The 13,249-nt window shown below is 48.0% G+C and overlaps 1 protein-coding gene across 1 annotated transcript in view; it reads right to left on the bottom strand.

The window, feature by feature from the left end:
• The window catches only part of wnt2bb (wingless-type MMTV integration site family, member 2Bb), an 81,680-nt gene extending 74,660 nt beyond the window's left edge, over positions 1-7,020 (bottom strand). The window contains exon 1 of the mRNA XM_070859244.1: positions 6,376-7,020. Coding sequence (XP_070715345.1) covers positions 6,376-6,563 — 188 coding nt within the window. The 5' untranslated portion in view covers positions 6,564-7,020. The remainder of the gene's footprint in view (positions 1-6,375) is intronic.
• Positions 7,021-13,249: the final 6,229 nt, after the last annotated feature.

The raw sequence follows: 13,249 nt of genomic DNA, 5'->3' as shown, positions 1-13,249 counted from the left end.
TCCGGGGCGTTAATGGGGCGACGCGCACGCCAATGACATCTCGATTACCGTAGCGCCGCCGCTGAACCCCGCCCAATCTAACGGCTGCCATTAGCAGTGCCGTGCCCAGACGCAAAGCCATTTGGGCGTCAATGCACCCAAATTCTCCCCCTCGCTTTTATAATTCCAGATTTATTTAATTCGCTGAATTTAAACTCCCCAGTGCCCGTGGTGGGAAATGAACTCTTGTCTCAAGCATTATTAGTCCAGGCCTCTGGACTACGAGTCCAGTTATATAACCGCTATGCCACCGTACCCTATACAAAATACACCCCTAAGTACAGAATATAATTAAACCCCAACACAAACATAACATATATAAGAAACCGCTTGAAACGTTGAGGGCTGGAGATTGGTCCCAGGCGGTGGCACAGATCAGCGGGATCGGAGCTGCACCATCGCGGCCACAGGCACCAAATGTCGGGCACTGCGTCCAACGGGCAGCCGATCCCATGCCGCTCATCCTGAATCACTGCCCAAACTCCACCCCTGAATATATAGTAAACCTCCCCGAAACAGAAATTGTTATGAGGCCCCAAACACAATGAATAAACTCTCAAAACACAGAAGGTAATAAAACCTCTGTTACTAACTCAAGTGTGCTGTTTCGGGTTCAGTGACATCAGTTATTCCCATAAGTGGTCTGACTGTCCTTATTAATGGAGTTGACCCATAATGGAGGTGAGGGGGTTGACTTATAAGGAAAGGTTGAGTAGTTTGGGCCTCTACTCATTGGAATTCAGAAGAATGAGAGGTGATCTTATCTAAACGTATAAGATTATGAGGGGGCTTGACAAGGTGGATGCAGAGAGGATGTTTCCACTGATGGGGGAGACTAGAACTAGGGGGCAAAATCTTAGAATAAGGGGACGCCCATTTAAAACTGAGATGAGGAGGAATTTCTTCTCTCAGAGGGTTGTAAATCTGTGGAATTTGCTGTCTCAGAGAGCTGTGGAAGCTGGGACATTGAATAAATTTAAGACAGATGGACAGCTTCTTAACCGATAAGGGATTAAGGGGTTATGGGGAGCGGGCGGGGAAGTGGACCTGAGTTCACGATCGGATCAGCCATGATCGTATTAAATGGCGGAGCAGGCTCGAGGGCCATATGGCCTACTCCTGCTCCTATTTCTTATGTTCTTATATTCTTATCTTGACATTCAACGGCATTACCATCACCGAATCCCTCACCATCAACATCCTGGGTGTCACCTTTGACCAGAAACTTAACTGGACCAGCCACATAAATACTGTGGCTACAAGAGCGGGTCAGAGGCTGGGTATTCTGCGGCGAGTGTCTCTCCTCCTGACTCCCCAAAGCCTTTCCGCCATCTACAAGGCACAGAAGAGCTGTCACACAAGCATGCTTCCATGCCTCTTGCCGTTCAAACTAGATTCCTGCCAAACTCAGTCGGAATGGATTAGATGGAGTAGATTGGAATGGACATTCCATTTCCCTATGGTGTGAAAGTTTGTTGGGAGATCCGGGAGGAGATACCTCGTCCGCTGCTGATCCCGATGACCCTGGATAACAATGTTAATGTCTGGTTTTAACACACACTCTGAGCCTTTCTTTTTACACCAGTCCAAATCCATCAAACCCAGCAATTTAAAGTCACTCTTTTTTCTAAATCTTTTCTGTATAAAAATGGTCAAAAAAATCCCAAATCGTGACTACACCAGAATGTGTAATACGCCCCCAGCACAAGATCTCTAATAAGCCTCCCATTAAGATTATGCATTAAACCCCAAACACAGAATTTATAATAAACCTGAAACATAGAATGACTCTCCAACAGAGACTGCAAATACCCCCACATACCAAGTGCGTACACACACACGCGACCACACTCACACACACTCATTCACAATCACATACTCACTCACTCACATACACACACACACACACACACACTCACTCACTCTCACTCACTCACACATTCACACACACACGCTCACACACTCTCACACACACAAACTCACACACTCACTCACTCACTCACATACACACACACTCACACACCCACTCATTCACAATCACACACTCACTCACTCACTCACATACACACACACACACACACACGCTCACACACACACACACACTCACTCACTCTCACTCACACATTCACACACACACGCTCACGCACTCTCACACACACAAACTCACACACTCACTCACTCACTCACATACACACACACACACACACACACTCACTCTCACTCACACACTCACTCACACATTCAGACACACACGCTCACACACTCTCACACACACAAACTCACACACTCACTCACTCACTCACTCACATACACACACACACACACTCACTCACTCTCACTCACACACTCACTCACACATTCAGACACACACGCTCACACACTCTCACACACACACTCAAACACTCACTTACTCATACTCACACAAACACACATACTCACTCACTCACTCACACACACTCAGTCACACATTCACACACACACGCTCACACACACAAACTCACACACTCAAACACTCACTCATACTCACACAAACACACTCACACACATATACACACACATACATATATATGCAAACACACTCACACATATACACTCACAGTCACACACACACACACATACAGAGTCACATTACAGCAGTATCAACACTTCAAAAATACCTAATTGGCTGTGAAGCACTTTGGGATGTCCTGAGGTCATGAAAGGCGCTATAGAAATGCAGGAACTTTGTTCTTTCTTCTTTTACACACACAGTCACACATACGCATGTGCAGGTATATGCAAGTACGCAGACACACGCACACACACACACACACACACACAGAGTCTTCTCCATGAGCATAAAGGATTGCCTCTAATTGAAAGTGTTGAGGTTACTCAATCAGATATGATGGAGCAGTAGCACGATTTGAGTAGATTCTGCTTAAAGGGATTCCAAGGGGGAGAAATTGACTGTCGGCCCTTGGGACGGTAACTTTTGAATGGCGGGAAACTTAGCTCGAGGCGCTAATGTTTACCCCCTCAAAAAATTGGGTTCAGGAAGGAAGTGGAGTGTTAAATCAAATGCTCCCCTTCCTTCTTGGCACGCTAGCGGGACGTATGCTGCACCCTGGGCTGTGCGCTGCCGTGTACAAAGGGCCCTTCCCTCCCTTAAAGCGAAGGGCCATCACTGCAGGTTCTGCGATTAAAGATTCACCGACCCGGACCACCCAGGGAGCGGGGGGACCCGCGTGATCAGCCCAGCACTCGAGCACAGCGCTGCGCTGAGCGATCGCGGGCAGGAACCCGCGAAGAAAACGGATCGAAACAGCGAAAACCACGGTAAGTTTTTTTTTACTGACCTCGGCCACTTCGCCGTTAACCATCGCCCCCGGTAACGGCTGGCCGCCCGATCCGTGCCTCCTGCCGGTGTCGGTGTTTGCGCCCGGCGCTGCTCCTGGGGGCGGAAGTGAATTTCGGGTCCGATGGCACTAACCGGGCAATGCGCGCGGCGATGATGTCACGATCTCCGGGCGCAAGAAATCGGGGCTTAACGCCGTAGCGATTTGAGGAGGGGCGAGTGAGGGGAAGTGAGGGGGTGAGAGGGTGAGGGGGTGAGGAGGTGAGGGGGTGAGGGGGAGTGAGGGGCTGGAGGGGAGTGAGGGGGACTGGGGGGATGAGGGGTACGGGGGGGAGTGAGGGGAGGGTGAGGGGGAGTGAGGGGATCAAGGGGAGCGAGGAGGAGTGTGGGGAGTGAGAGGGTGAGGGGGTGAGAGGAGTGAGGGGGATGGGGGGGTGGGGGGGAGTGAGGGGGACTGGGGGGGGTGGTTGAGAGGTACAGGGGCAGTGAGGGGGTGAGGGGGAGTGAGAGAGTGAGGGGGAGTGAGAGGGTGAGGGGGAGTGAGGGGAGTGAGAGGGCGAGGGGCAGTGAGAGGGTGAGGGGGACAGGGGGAGTGAGGAGGGCGGGGGGGAGCGGAGGGAGTGAGGGGGGCAGGGGGGGGTGAGGGGGACTGGGGGGGGTTGAGAGGTACGGGGGAGTGAGGGGGTGAGGGGGAGTGAGAGGGTGAGGGGAGTGAGAAGGCGAGGGGGAGTGAGAGGGTGAGGGGGACAGGGGGAGTGAGGAGGGCGGGGGGGGAGCGGAGGGAGTGAGGGGGGGCCGGGGGGGGATGAGGGGGATGGGAGGGATTGAGGGGGCAGGAGGGGGGTGGGGTGGTGAGGGGAAGGAGAACTTTAGAAAAATTAAATCCAGAGGCGACAAAGGCGTAGATAATGGTTTGAGCAATGGAGGGGCTGGGATAGGGACTGAGGCAAGTGAGTTACAGAGGTGGCAATATGGGGTCTTGCTGTTGGACAAGGCGTGAGGTGTGAAGCTGGGCTGTGATTTCACACGATGTGGTTCAGCTGAACAAGTGGTGGGGAAAGGGGGTCAGAGTCGGCGGTCAGTGAGTTGACGGGGGCCATTCTCCTAATCCTCGGTTGGAAGAGATTTCGAGTCACCCACAGCTTTCTGTCAGAGTCCGACAACACAGAGCTGGTCATGTGGGTTACATAGATACACAGGAACGGGAGGAGGCCATTCAGCCCCTCCAGCCCGTTCTATCAATCAATGAGATCGTGGCTGATCTGCATCTTAACTGTATCTACCCGCCTTGGCTCCGCAACCCTTAATACACTTACCCAACAAAAATCTATCTATCTCAATTTTGACATTTTCAATTGACCCACTCAGCCCCAACAGCGTTTTGGGGGAGAGAGGTCCAGGTTCCCACTGCTCTTTGTGTGAAGAAGTGCTCCCTGATATCACCCCCCTGAATGGCCTGGCTCTCAATGTAGGACTAGGTGTCTGTCACCGTGGATATACAAGCTGACTCCATGCCTACAAATGATGGAGAAGGAAATGACGAGGAAGTGGAAGGGTTGGGGGGGGAGAGGGGATGGTGCAGAGGGAGCAGCCGTTACTGGATATGCTCGATCTGTGTTTGCATGGGTAGGAGCGGAACCGTTAAGGGCTATAGCCGGTCAGCGGGGAAGACACGTTCTGGAGATTGACATGGTCACTGGACACTGCAGAAGGAAGGCAAAGAACCTGCATTTCTATAGCGCCTTTCGCTACCTTAGGATGTTCCAACGTACCTTACAGCCAATGAAGTACTTTTGGAGTGTAGTCACTGTTGTAATGTAGGAAACGCGGCAGCCAATTTGTGCACAGCAAGCTCCCACAAACAGCAATGTGACAATGACCCGGATAATCTGTTTTAGTGAATGTTGTTTGAGGGCTAAATATTGGCCCCAAGACACCAGAGAGAACTCCCTTGCTCTTTTTCGGAATAGTGCCATGGGATCTTCTACGTCCACCTGAGAGAGCAGGCGGGGCCTCGGTTTAACGTCTCATCCGAAAGACGGCATCTCCGACAGTGCAGCACTCCCTCAGCACTGTACTGGGAGTGTCAGCCTCGATTTTGTGCTCAAGTCTCTGGAGTGGGACTTGAACCCACGACCTTCTGACTCAGAGGGCAACTGAGGTACGGCTGACAGCAGAAAGGTCGGGAGGATTAGGAAGGATCAGGCACCACTGTTCCAGTCACAGAGCATGCTCTTTATGACATTGTCCAGGGAGCTCATGGTGCTGTGAGCAGGGTGGAAAGGGGATTGAAAGAGGTTCATAGAACGAGTTAGAAGCATTACATAGCATTTCATAGTATTTACAACACAGAATCAGGCCATTCAGCCCAACGGATCTGTGTTGGTGTTTATGCTCCACACCAGCCCCTTCCCACCCCTCTCCATCTCACCCCATCACCATATCCTTCTATTCCTTTCTCCCTCATGTGCTTAGCGATCTTCCCCTTAGCGATCTTCCTCTGCTATTCATCTCAACTACCAACTAGCAAGTTCCACATTATCACCACTCTCTGGGTAAAGAAGTTCCTCATGAATTCCCTATTGGATTTGTTAGTGACTACCTTATATTGATGGCCTCTCATTTTAGTCTGCCCCACACCCGAATGTGGAAACGTTCTCTCTACATCTACCCTATCGAACCCTTTCATAATCTTAAAGACCTCTACCAGGTCACCCCCCCCCCCCCCCCCCTCCACCACAGGCTTCTCTTTTCTTGAGAAGAGAGCCCCAGCTGGTTCAGACATTCCCGATAGGTGTAACTTCTCAGGTCCTTGTAAACCTTTGCTTGCACCCTCTCCAGTGCCTCGATATCCTTTCTTGTAATGGGGAGACCACCTCAAAATAAAGCAGGACTCCCCCCCCCCCCCCCCCCGCCCCGCCCCACGCCACAAACCAGTCGCCAATAATCAAGTGGAAAAGGATATTTTGGGTGACGATTTTTGAATGGGTCGGACTTACCACCAGGAAGATTCCACCCGCGGTGTCAGCGTGAGCAGTATTAATATAAAGGCGAGATAGAATCGGGAGCAGGTATTAGTCCCATCACCGCTGGCTGTCCTATTAATCGGTCTCACACCTTCTGCCCCTGAGGTGTGGGACACTTTCCAATGTAGTCTGGACTCCTCCGATCCGGTCCGTCCAGGCATTGCGTTTTTACAACAAAAAGAACCACAATCTTGCAGAAGATTGTCAAGGCTTACACACAAACAATTCTTGCCAGGTGTCTTCAAGTTGTTAACAGTTGTGTCTTTGTGTTTTTTTTTAAAAAGAAGAGATTTTAACACGTTAAATCCATCCTCTGATTTGGCCGGATTTTCATCCTCAGCACTGACATCTCAAATTAATCTGTAAAATTCTCCCTTTTGTAAAGTCGGGCGATCGTGGCTTTTTTTGACAGAATGCTTTCTCTTTCTCTTCCCCCTCTCTCGCTCTCTCTTTCTCTCTCTTCCTCTGTGGCTTTTCTCGCTGGCTGGGACTGGGGAGACCACCTCGTTCCGGGGGTCTGCAGTGAAGGACTGGCAGGCTTGTGAGTGTCTCCGTCGCTCCCTTATTGGACCGAGCCAGTAACAGTGCTGTGTGTGCGAGAGCGAAGAGCTCTAGCACTCTTGTCTCTCGACTGGCTATCCACTTGCTGACACCAGGGCTAGATCCAGAGACGCAGCTTCCAAAAGGCACCACATCTCCACCTGCTGGAGCAGAAATACACACACACACATACACATACACACACACAGAGTTCAGGAGATGTGCAAAGGCTTAAAGCGATTAAATAACTAGCACTAAACTGCTGCACCTGGGTCCTAGAGCCCTAGGCATTTGTTGGCTGTGTTGCTCTCACACGTTACATTCACCAGTGACGCATATTTAGAAGGTGGCAACTGTCTTTTAATAGCTACATTTAAAGATTTGCATGACCTCAGGACATAAGAACATAAGAAATAAGAACAGGAGTTGGCCATACGGCCCCTCGAGCCTGCTCCGCCATTTAATACGATCATGGCTGATCTGATCATGGACTCAGCTCCACTTCCCTGCCTGCTCCCCATAACCCTTTACTCCCTTATCGGTTAAGAAACTGTCTATCTCCACCTTAAGCATATTCAATGACCCAGCTTCCACAGCTCTCTCAGGCAGCGAATTCCACAGATTTACAACCCTCTGAGAGAAGAAATTCCTCCTCATCTCAGTTTTAAATGGGCGTCCCCTTATTCTACGATTATGCCCCCTAGTTCTAGTCTCCCCCATCAGTAGAAACATCCTCTCTGCATCCACCCTGTCAAGCCCCCTCATAATCTTATATGCTTCGATAAGATCAACTCTCATTCTTCTGAATTCCAATGAGTAGAGGCCCAAACTACTCAACCTTTCCTCATAAGTCAACCCCCTCATCCCCGGAATCAACCGAGTGAACCTTCTCTGAACTGTCTCCCAAAGCGCTTCACAGACACATGAAGTATTTTTGACGTATAGTCATTGTTGTACTCGAGGAAACCCGGCAGCCAAACTTGCGCACAGCAAGCTCCCACAAACAGCAATAAGACAGAATAATCTATTTTTTTAGTGGTGTTCATTGAGGGATAATTATTGGCCAGGACCCCAGAGGATAATTCCCCTGCTCTTCTTCCAAATAGTGCCGTGGGATCTTTCACATCCACCCGAGAGGGCAGACGGCAGTCTTGGTTTAACGTCACGCCTAAAAGACGGCACCTCCGGCAGTGCAGCGCTCCCTCAGTACTGCACCAGGAGTCTTAGCCTAGATTAGGGGCTCGTATGGAGTGGGGCTTGAAACTTATGACTCAGAGGAAAGAGCACTACTCACTGAGCCACGGCTGACACTAGATATAATTTTTTGGCATCTGCAAATACAAAGCTCCCAATTTAAATTTCGAAATGACTGAGAGTCGCAAAGGTGGAAAGGCTTGAATTTACACAGTCCCGCAGCCTCTCAGTAACATCTCAGGGCACTTTCCGTGCAATGTGCCATTCTGGAGTTTACTGACTGTTGCTATGTGGAAAATAGAATATATATGCTGTCAAAGCTGTTGGCTCCAGGCTGGATAAGCCAAACACTATGAATGCATTACAACAACAGCTTGCATTTATCTAGTGCCTTTAATGTAGTGAAACATCCCAAGGCACATCACAGGAGTATTATGAGATAAGAAATTTGACATTGAGCCGCATAAGTAGAAATTAGGGCAGATGACCAAAAGCTTGGTCAAAGAGGTAGGTTTTAAGGAGCGTCTTGAAGGAGGAAAGAGAAGTAGAGAGGCGGAGAGGTTTAGGGAGGGAGTTCCAGAGCTTGGGGCCCAGGCAACAGAAGGCACGGCCACCGATGGTGGAGCGATTATAATCAGGGATGCTCAAGAGGGCAGAATTAGAGGAGCGCAGACATCTCGGGGGGTGGGGGGTGGGGGGGGGGGGGAGCGGGAGGAGATTACAGAGATAGGGAGGGGGCGAGGCCATGGAGGGATTTGAAAACAAAGATGAGAATTTTGAAATCGAGGTGTTACTTAATTAGAAGCCAATGTAGGTCAGTGAGCACAGGGGGTGATGGGTGAGCGGGACTTGGTGCGAGTTAGGACTTGGGGCAGCGAGCACAGGGGGTGATGGGTGAGCGGGATTGGGTGCGAGTTGTGACACGGGTCAGCGAGCACAGGGGTGATGGGTGAGCGGGACTCGGTGCAAGTTAGGACACGGGGCAGCGAGCACAGTGGATGATGGGTGAGCGGGACTTGGTGCGAGTTAGGACACGGGGCAGCGAGCACAGTGGACGATGGGTGAGCAGGACTTGGTGCGAGTTAGGACATGGGGCAGCGAGCACAGGGGGTGATGGGTGAGCGGGACTCGGTGCGAGTTAGGACACGGGGCAGCGAGCACAGTGGATGATGGGTGAGCGGGACTGGGTGCGAGTTAGGACACGGGGCAGCCCAGTTTTGGATCACCTCTAGTTTACATTGGGTAGAATTACCCTAGGCAAATATCTGACATTTGAAAAATAAATGTTTTTGTTGCTTTCATCTCTGATATAATAATTAAAAAAAGAAAGCGCTTGTATTTATGTAGTGCCTTTCACAACCTCAGGACGTCCCAACGCGCTTTACAGCCAATGAAGTACTTTTTGAAGTCGCTGTTGAAATGTAGGAATGTCAGTTATCCAGTTTTTAAGCGGGGATACTCAATGATTTAATGGGTCTTAACTAAAAGTAGCCTGTTTATTGTAACGTGACGGATAATAATAACAACTTGCATTTATATAGCGCCTTTAATGTCATATAAAGCGCCCCAAGGTGTTTCACAGGAGCGACTATCAAAACACAAAATAGACACCGAGCCAGAGAGGGAGATATTAGGAGAGGTGACTAACGGCGTGGTCAAAGGAGTGGGTTTTAAAGGAGGGAGAGAAAGGTGGAGAGAGAAGTGGAGAGGTTTAGAGTGGGAATTCCAGAGCTTAGACGGCTGAAGGCAGGGCTGTCAATGATGGGGCGAAGGGAGTGGGGGAGGTACAAGAGGCCAGAGGTGGCGAATGAGTCAAACTCTTGCAGGCAAAGGAATGTAAACTGTTTCGCACGAAAAAAAAATCTAATTCTCCTTATTTGTAACTTTATTAGAAAGTTGACCCCACAGTGTTGGAGAGACATAGTTTCTGGATATTTGAGGAAGACAGCCAAATCTGGAGACAGTCTGAGGGGCGAATGATGCACAGGGTGGCTCAGTCTTCAAGTTTATGCTATGGGACATAATTGGCTGCTTGACGTATACAGACGATTGAGGCACTGAAGACAAAGTATCAGCATACAACTGATAGATTATGTGTAGGAATGGGCCCAGCCAAAACAGACAGCTGCTGCCTGAATTGTAGCCGAGTTGTATGAGGTCCCAAGCTTAGAATACAAATAAAGAGACATAGTTATTCTCTGGTTGGCCAAGGCTGATGGGAATAGAACTGAAACGAGACCTGCCCTTTTAAACTTTTGGTCTGACTGCAGTGTATCCCTCCGAACACCAGGGGGTGGAACACTAGCACTCTATTTCTGTATAACTTGCACCGTTCCCTGAAGTTATATTAAAAATAGTTTTCCCCGATCCGCCTGATCAAACGCTCTTGCAGTTTTGAAAAGCTCAATCAGATTTCTGAACTGCTCCTGCTCTAAGGAAAAGAGCTCTAGTTTTTGTTATCCTTCCTAATTGTGGTCAAAGCAATTATTTACATCGTTCAAGTATTACCTCAACTTTTTTATTTGATGCCCTACTTATAAAAACTAGGATTGATTGTTCTATTTAAATACCAATGTATTGTCTAGCTCATCTTCCTCCATCTATATTCCATCTATGTTTGTAATTATTTATTTCATCCATCTATCTATCTATCTATCTATCTATCTATCTATCTATCTATCTATCTATCTATCTATCTATCTATCTATCTATCTATCCATCCATCCATCCATCCATCCATCCATCCATCCATCCATCCATCCATCCATCCATCCATCCATCCATCCATCCATCCATCCATCCATCCATCCATCCATCCATCTATCTATCTATCTATCCATCTATCTATCTATCTATCTACCGATCTATCTATCTAATTGTATTCCTATTATCTGTCATTGGTCTATGTAATGATCTATTTATGTATGTACCTTTTGACTATTTGTCTATTATCTATCATTTATTTATCTCTCTGGTAGCTATCTAGTGTTGATTTATTATCTGTCGATTGGTTGACCTATTTTCTATCTCTTCATTTGTCGCTATCCCTATCTTTACACCTATCCATCCATTCTGCGCAGGGGGGCAGCTTGATAAAGATGCATTAAATAATATGCTTGGTGTACTGTAGGACTATCTTGTCTCAGTAAGCATTTCTCTACTTCTACCTCTCCTAACTTTAATTTTTGTCTTTTTATTAACCATACTTTGTCACTTCCAGATCGAAAGATAGATATTTGTGTGATGTGTTTTGGGAGGTTTATGTACATAGATAGATAGGCCATAGGTGGGTGTCAGTATCCATGTAATTTTTTGTGTACCTTTCTCAGTCTGTTACGCAAAGACAGGATTTTTTTTATTTTTTAAATTTAAAAACATTTATATAGCATCTTTAACATGGTAAATATAGACATAGACATAAAAAATAGGTGCGGGAGTAGGCCATTCGGCCCTTCGAGCTTGCACCACCACTCAATATGATCATGGCTGATCATTCAACCTCAGTACCCCACCCCAGCCTTCTCTCCATACCCTCTGATCCCTTTAGCCATAAGGGCCACATCTAACTCCCTTTTGAACTGGACTCAACAACTTTCTGTGGCAGAGAATTCCACAGGTTCACAACTCTCTGGGTGAAAAAGTTTCTCCTCATCTCGGTCCTATATGGCTTACCCCTTATCCTTACACTGTGACCCCTGGTCCTGGACTTCCCCAACATGGGAACATTCTTCCTGCATCTAACCTGACCAATCCCGTCAGAAGTTTTTATGTTTCTATGAGATTCCCTCTCATTCTTCTAAATTCCAGTGAGTATAAGCCTAGCCGATCCAATCTTTCCTCATATATCAGTCCTGCCATCCCAGGAATCAGTCTGGTGAACCTTCGCTGCACTCCCTCAATAGCAAGAATGTCCTTCCTCAGATTAGGAGACCAAAACTGCACACAATACTCAAGGTGTGGTCTCACCAAAGCCCTGTACAACTACAGCAAGACCTCCTTGCTCCTATACTCAAATCCCCACGCTATGAAGGCCAGCATGCCATTTGCTTTCTTTACTGCCTGCTGTACCTGCATACCTACTACCTTCAATAACTGATGGGCCACATTACAGCAAAATTCGAAAGGGTCAAAGTGTGTTAGAAAGACAAGCCTGAAGGCTCTGTGCCTCAATGTGAGGAGTATTCGGAATAAGGTGGACGAATTAACTGCGCAGATAGCAGTTAACGGGTATGATGTAATTGGGATTACGGAGTCATGGCTCCAGGGTGACCAAGGCTGGGAACTCAACATCCAGGGGTATTCAACATTTAGGAAGGATAGACAGAAAGGAAAAGGAGATGGAGCGGCATTGCTGGTTAAAGAGGAAATTAATGCAATAGTAAGAAAGGACATTAGCTTGGATGATGTGGAATCGGTATGGGTGGAGTTGCGGAATACCAAGGGGCAGAAAACGCTAGTGGGAGTTGTGTACAGACCACCAAACAGTAGTAGTAAGGTTGGGGACAGCATCAAACAAGAAATTAGAGATGCATGCAATAAAGGTACAGCAGTTATCACGGGTGACTTTAATCTACATATTGATTGGGCTAACCAAACTGGTAGCAATGCGATGGAGGAGGATTTCCTGGAGTGTATTAAGGATGGTTTTCTAGACCAATATGTCGAGGAACCAACTAGGGAGCTGGCCATCCTAGACTGGGTGATGTGTAATGAGAAAGAACTAATTAGCAATCTTGTTGTGCGAGGCCACTTGGGGAAGAGTGACCATAACATGGTAGAATTCTTTATTAAGATGGAGAGTGACACAGTTAATTCAGGGTCCTGAACTTAAGGAAAGGTAACTTCGATGGTTTGAAGTGTGAATTGACTAGAATAGACTGGCAAATGATACTTAAAGGGTTGACGGTGGATAGGCAATGGCAAACATTTAAAGATCACATGGATGAACTTCAGCAATTGTACATCCCTGTCTGGAGTAAAAATAAAACAGGGAAGGTGGCTCAACCGCGGCTAACAAGGGAAATTAAGGATAGTGTTAAATCCAAGGAAGAGGCATGTAAATTGGCCAGAAAAAGCAGCAAACCTGAGGACTAGGAGAAATTTAGAACTCAGC

This window comes from Pristiophorus japonicus, chromosome 17, assembly GCF_044704955.1.
Source record: "Pristiophorus japonicus isolate sPriJap1 chromosome 17, sPriJap1.hap1, whole genome shotgun sequence".
Taxonomy (NCBI): Eukaryota; Metazoa; Chordata; class Chondrichthyes; family Pristiophoridae; genus Pristiophorus; species Pristiophorus japonicus.
This window is presented reverse-complemented; position numbering and strand designations above follow the sequence as displayed.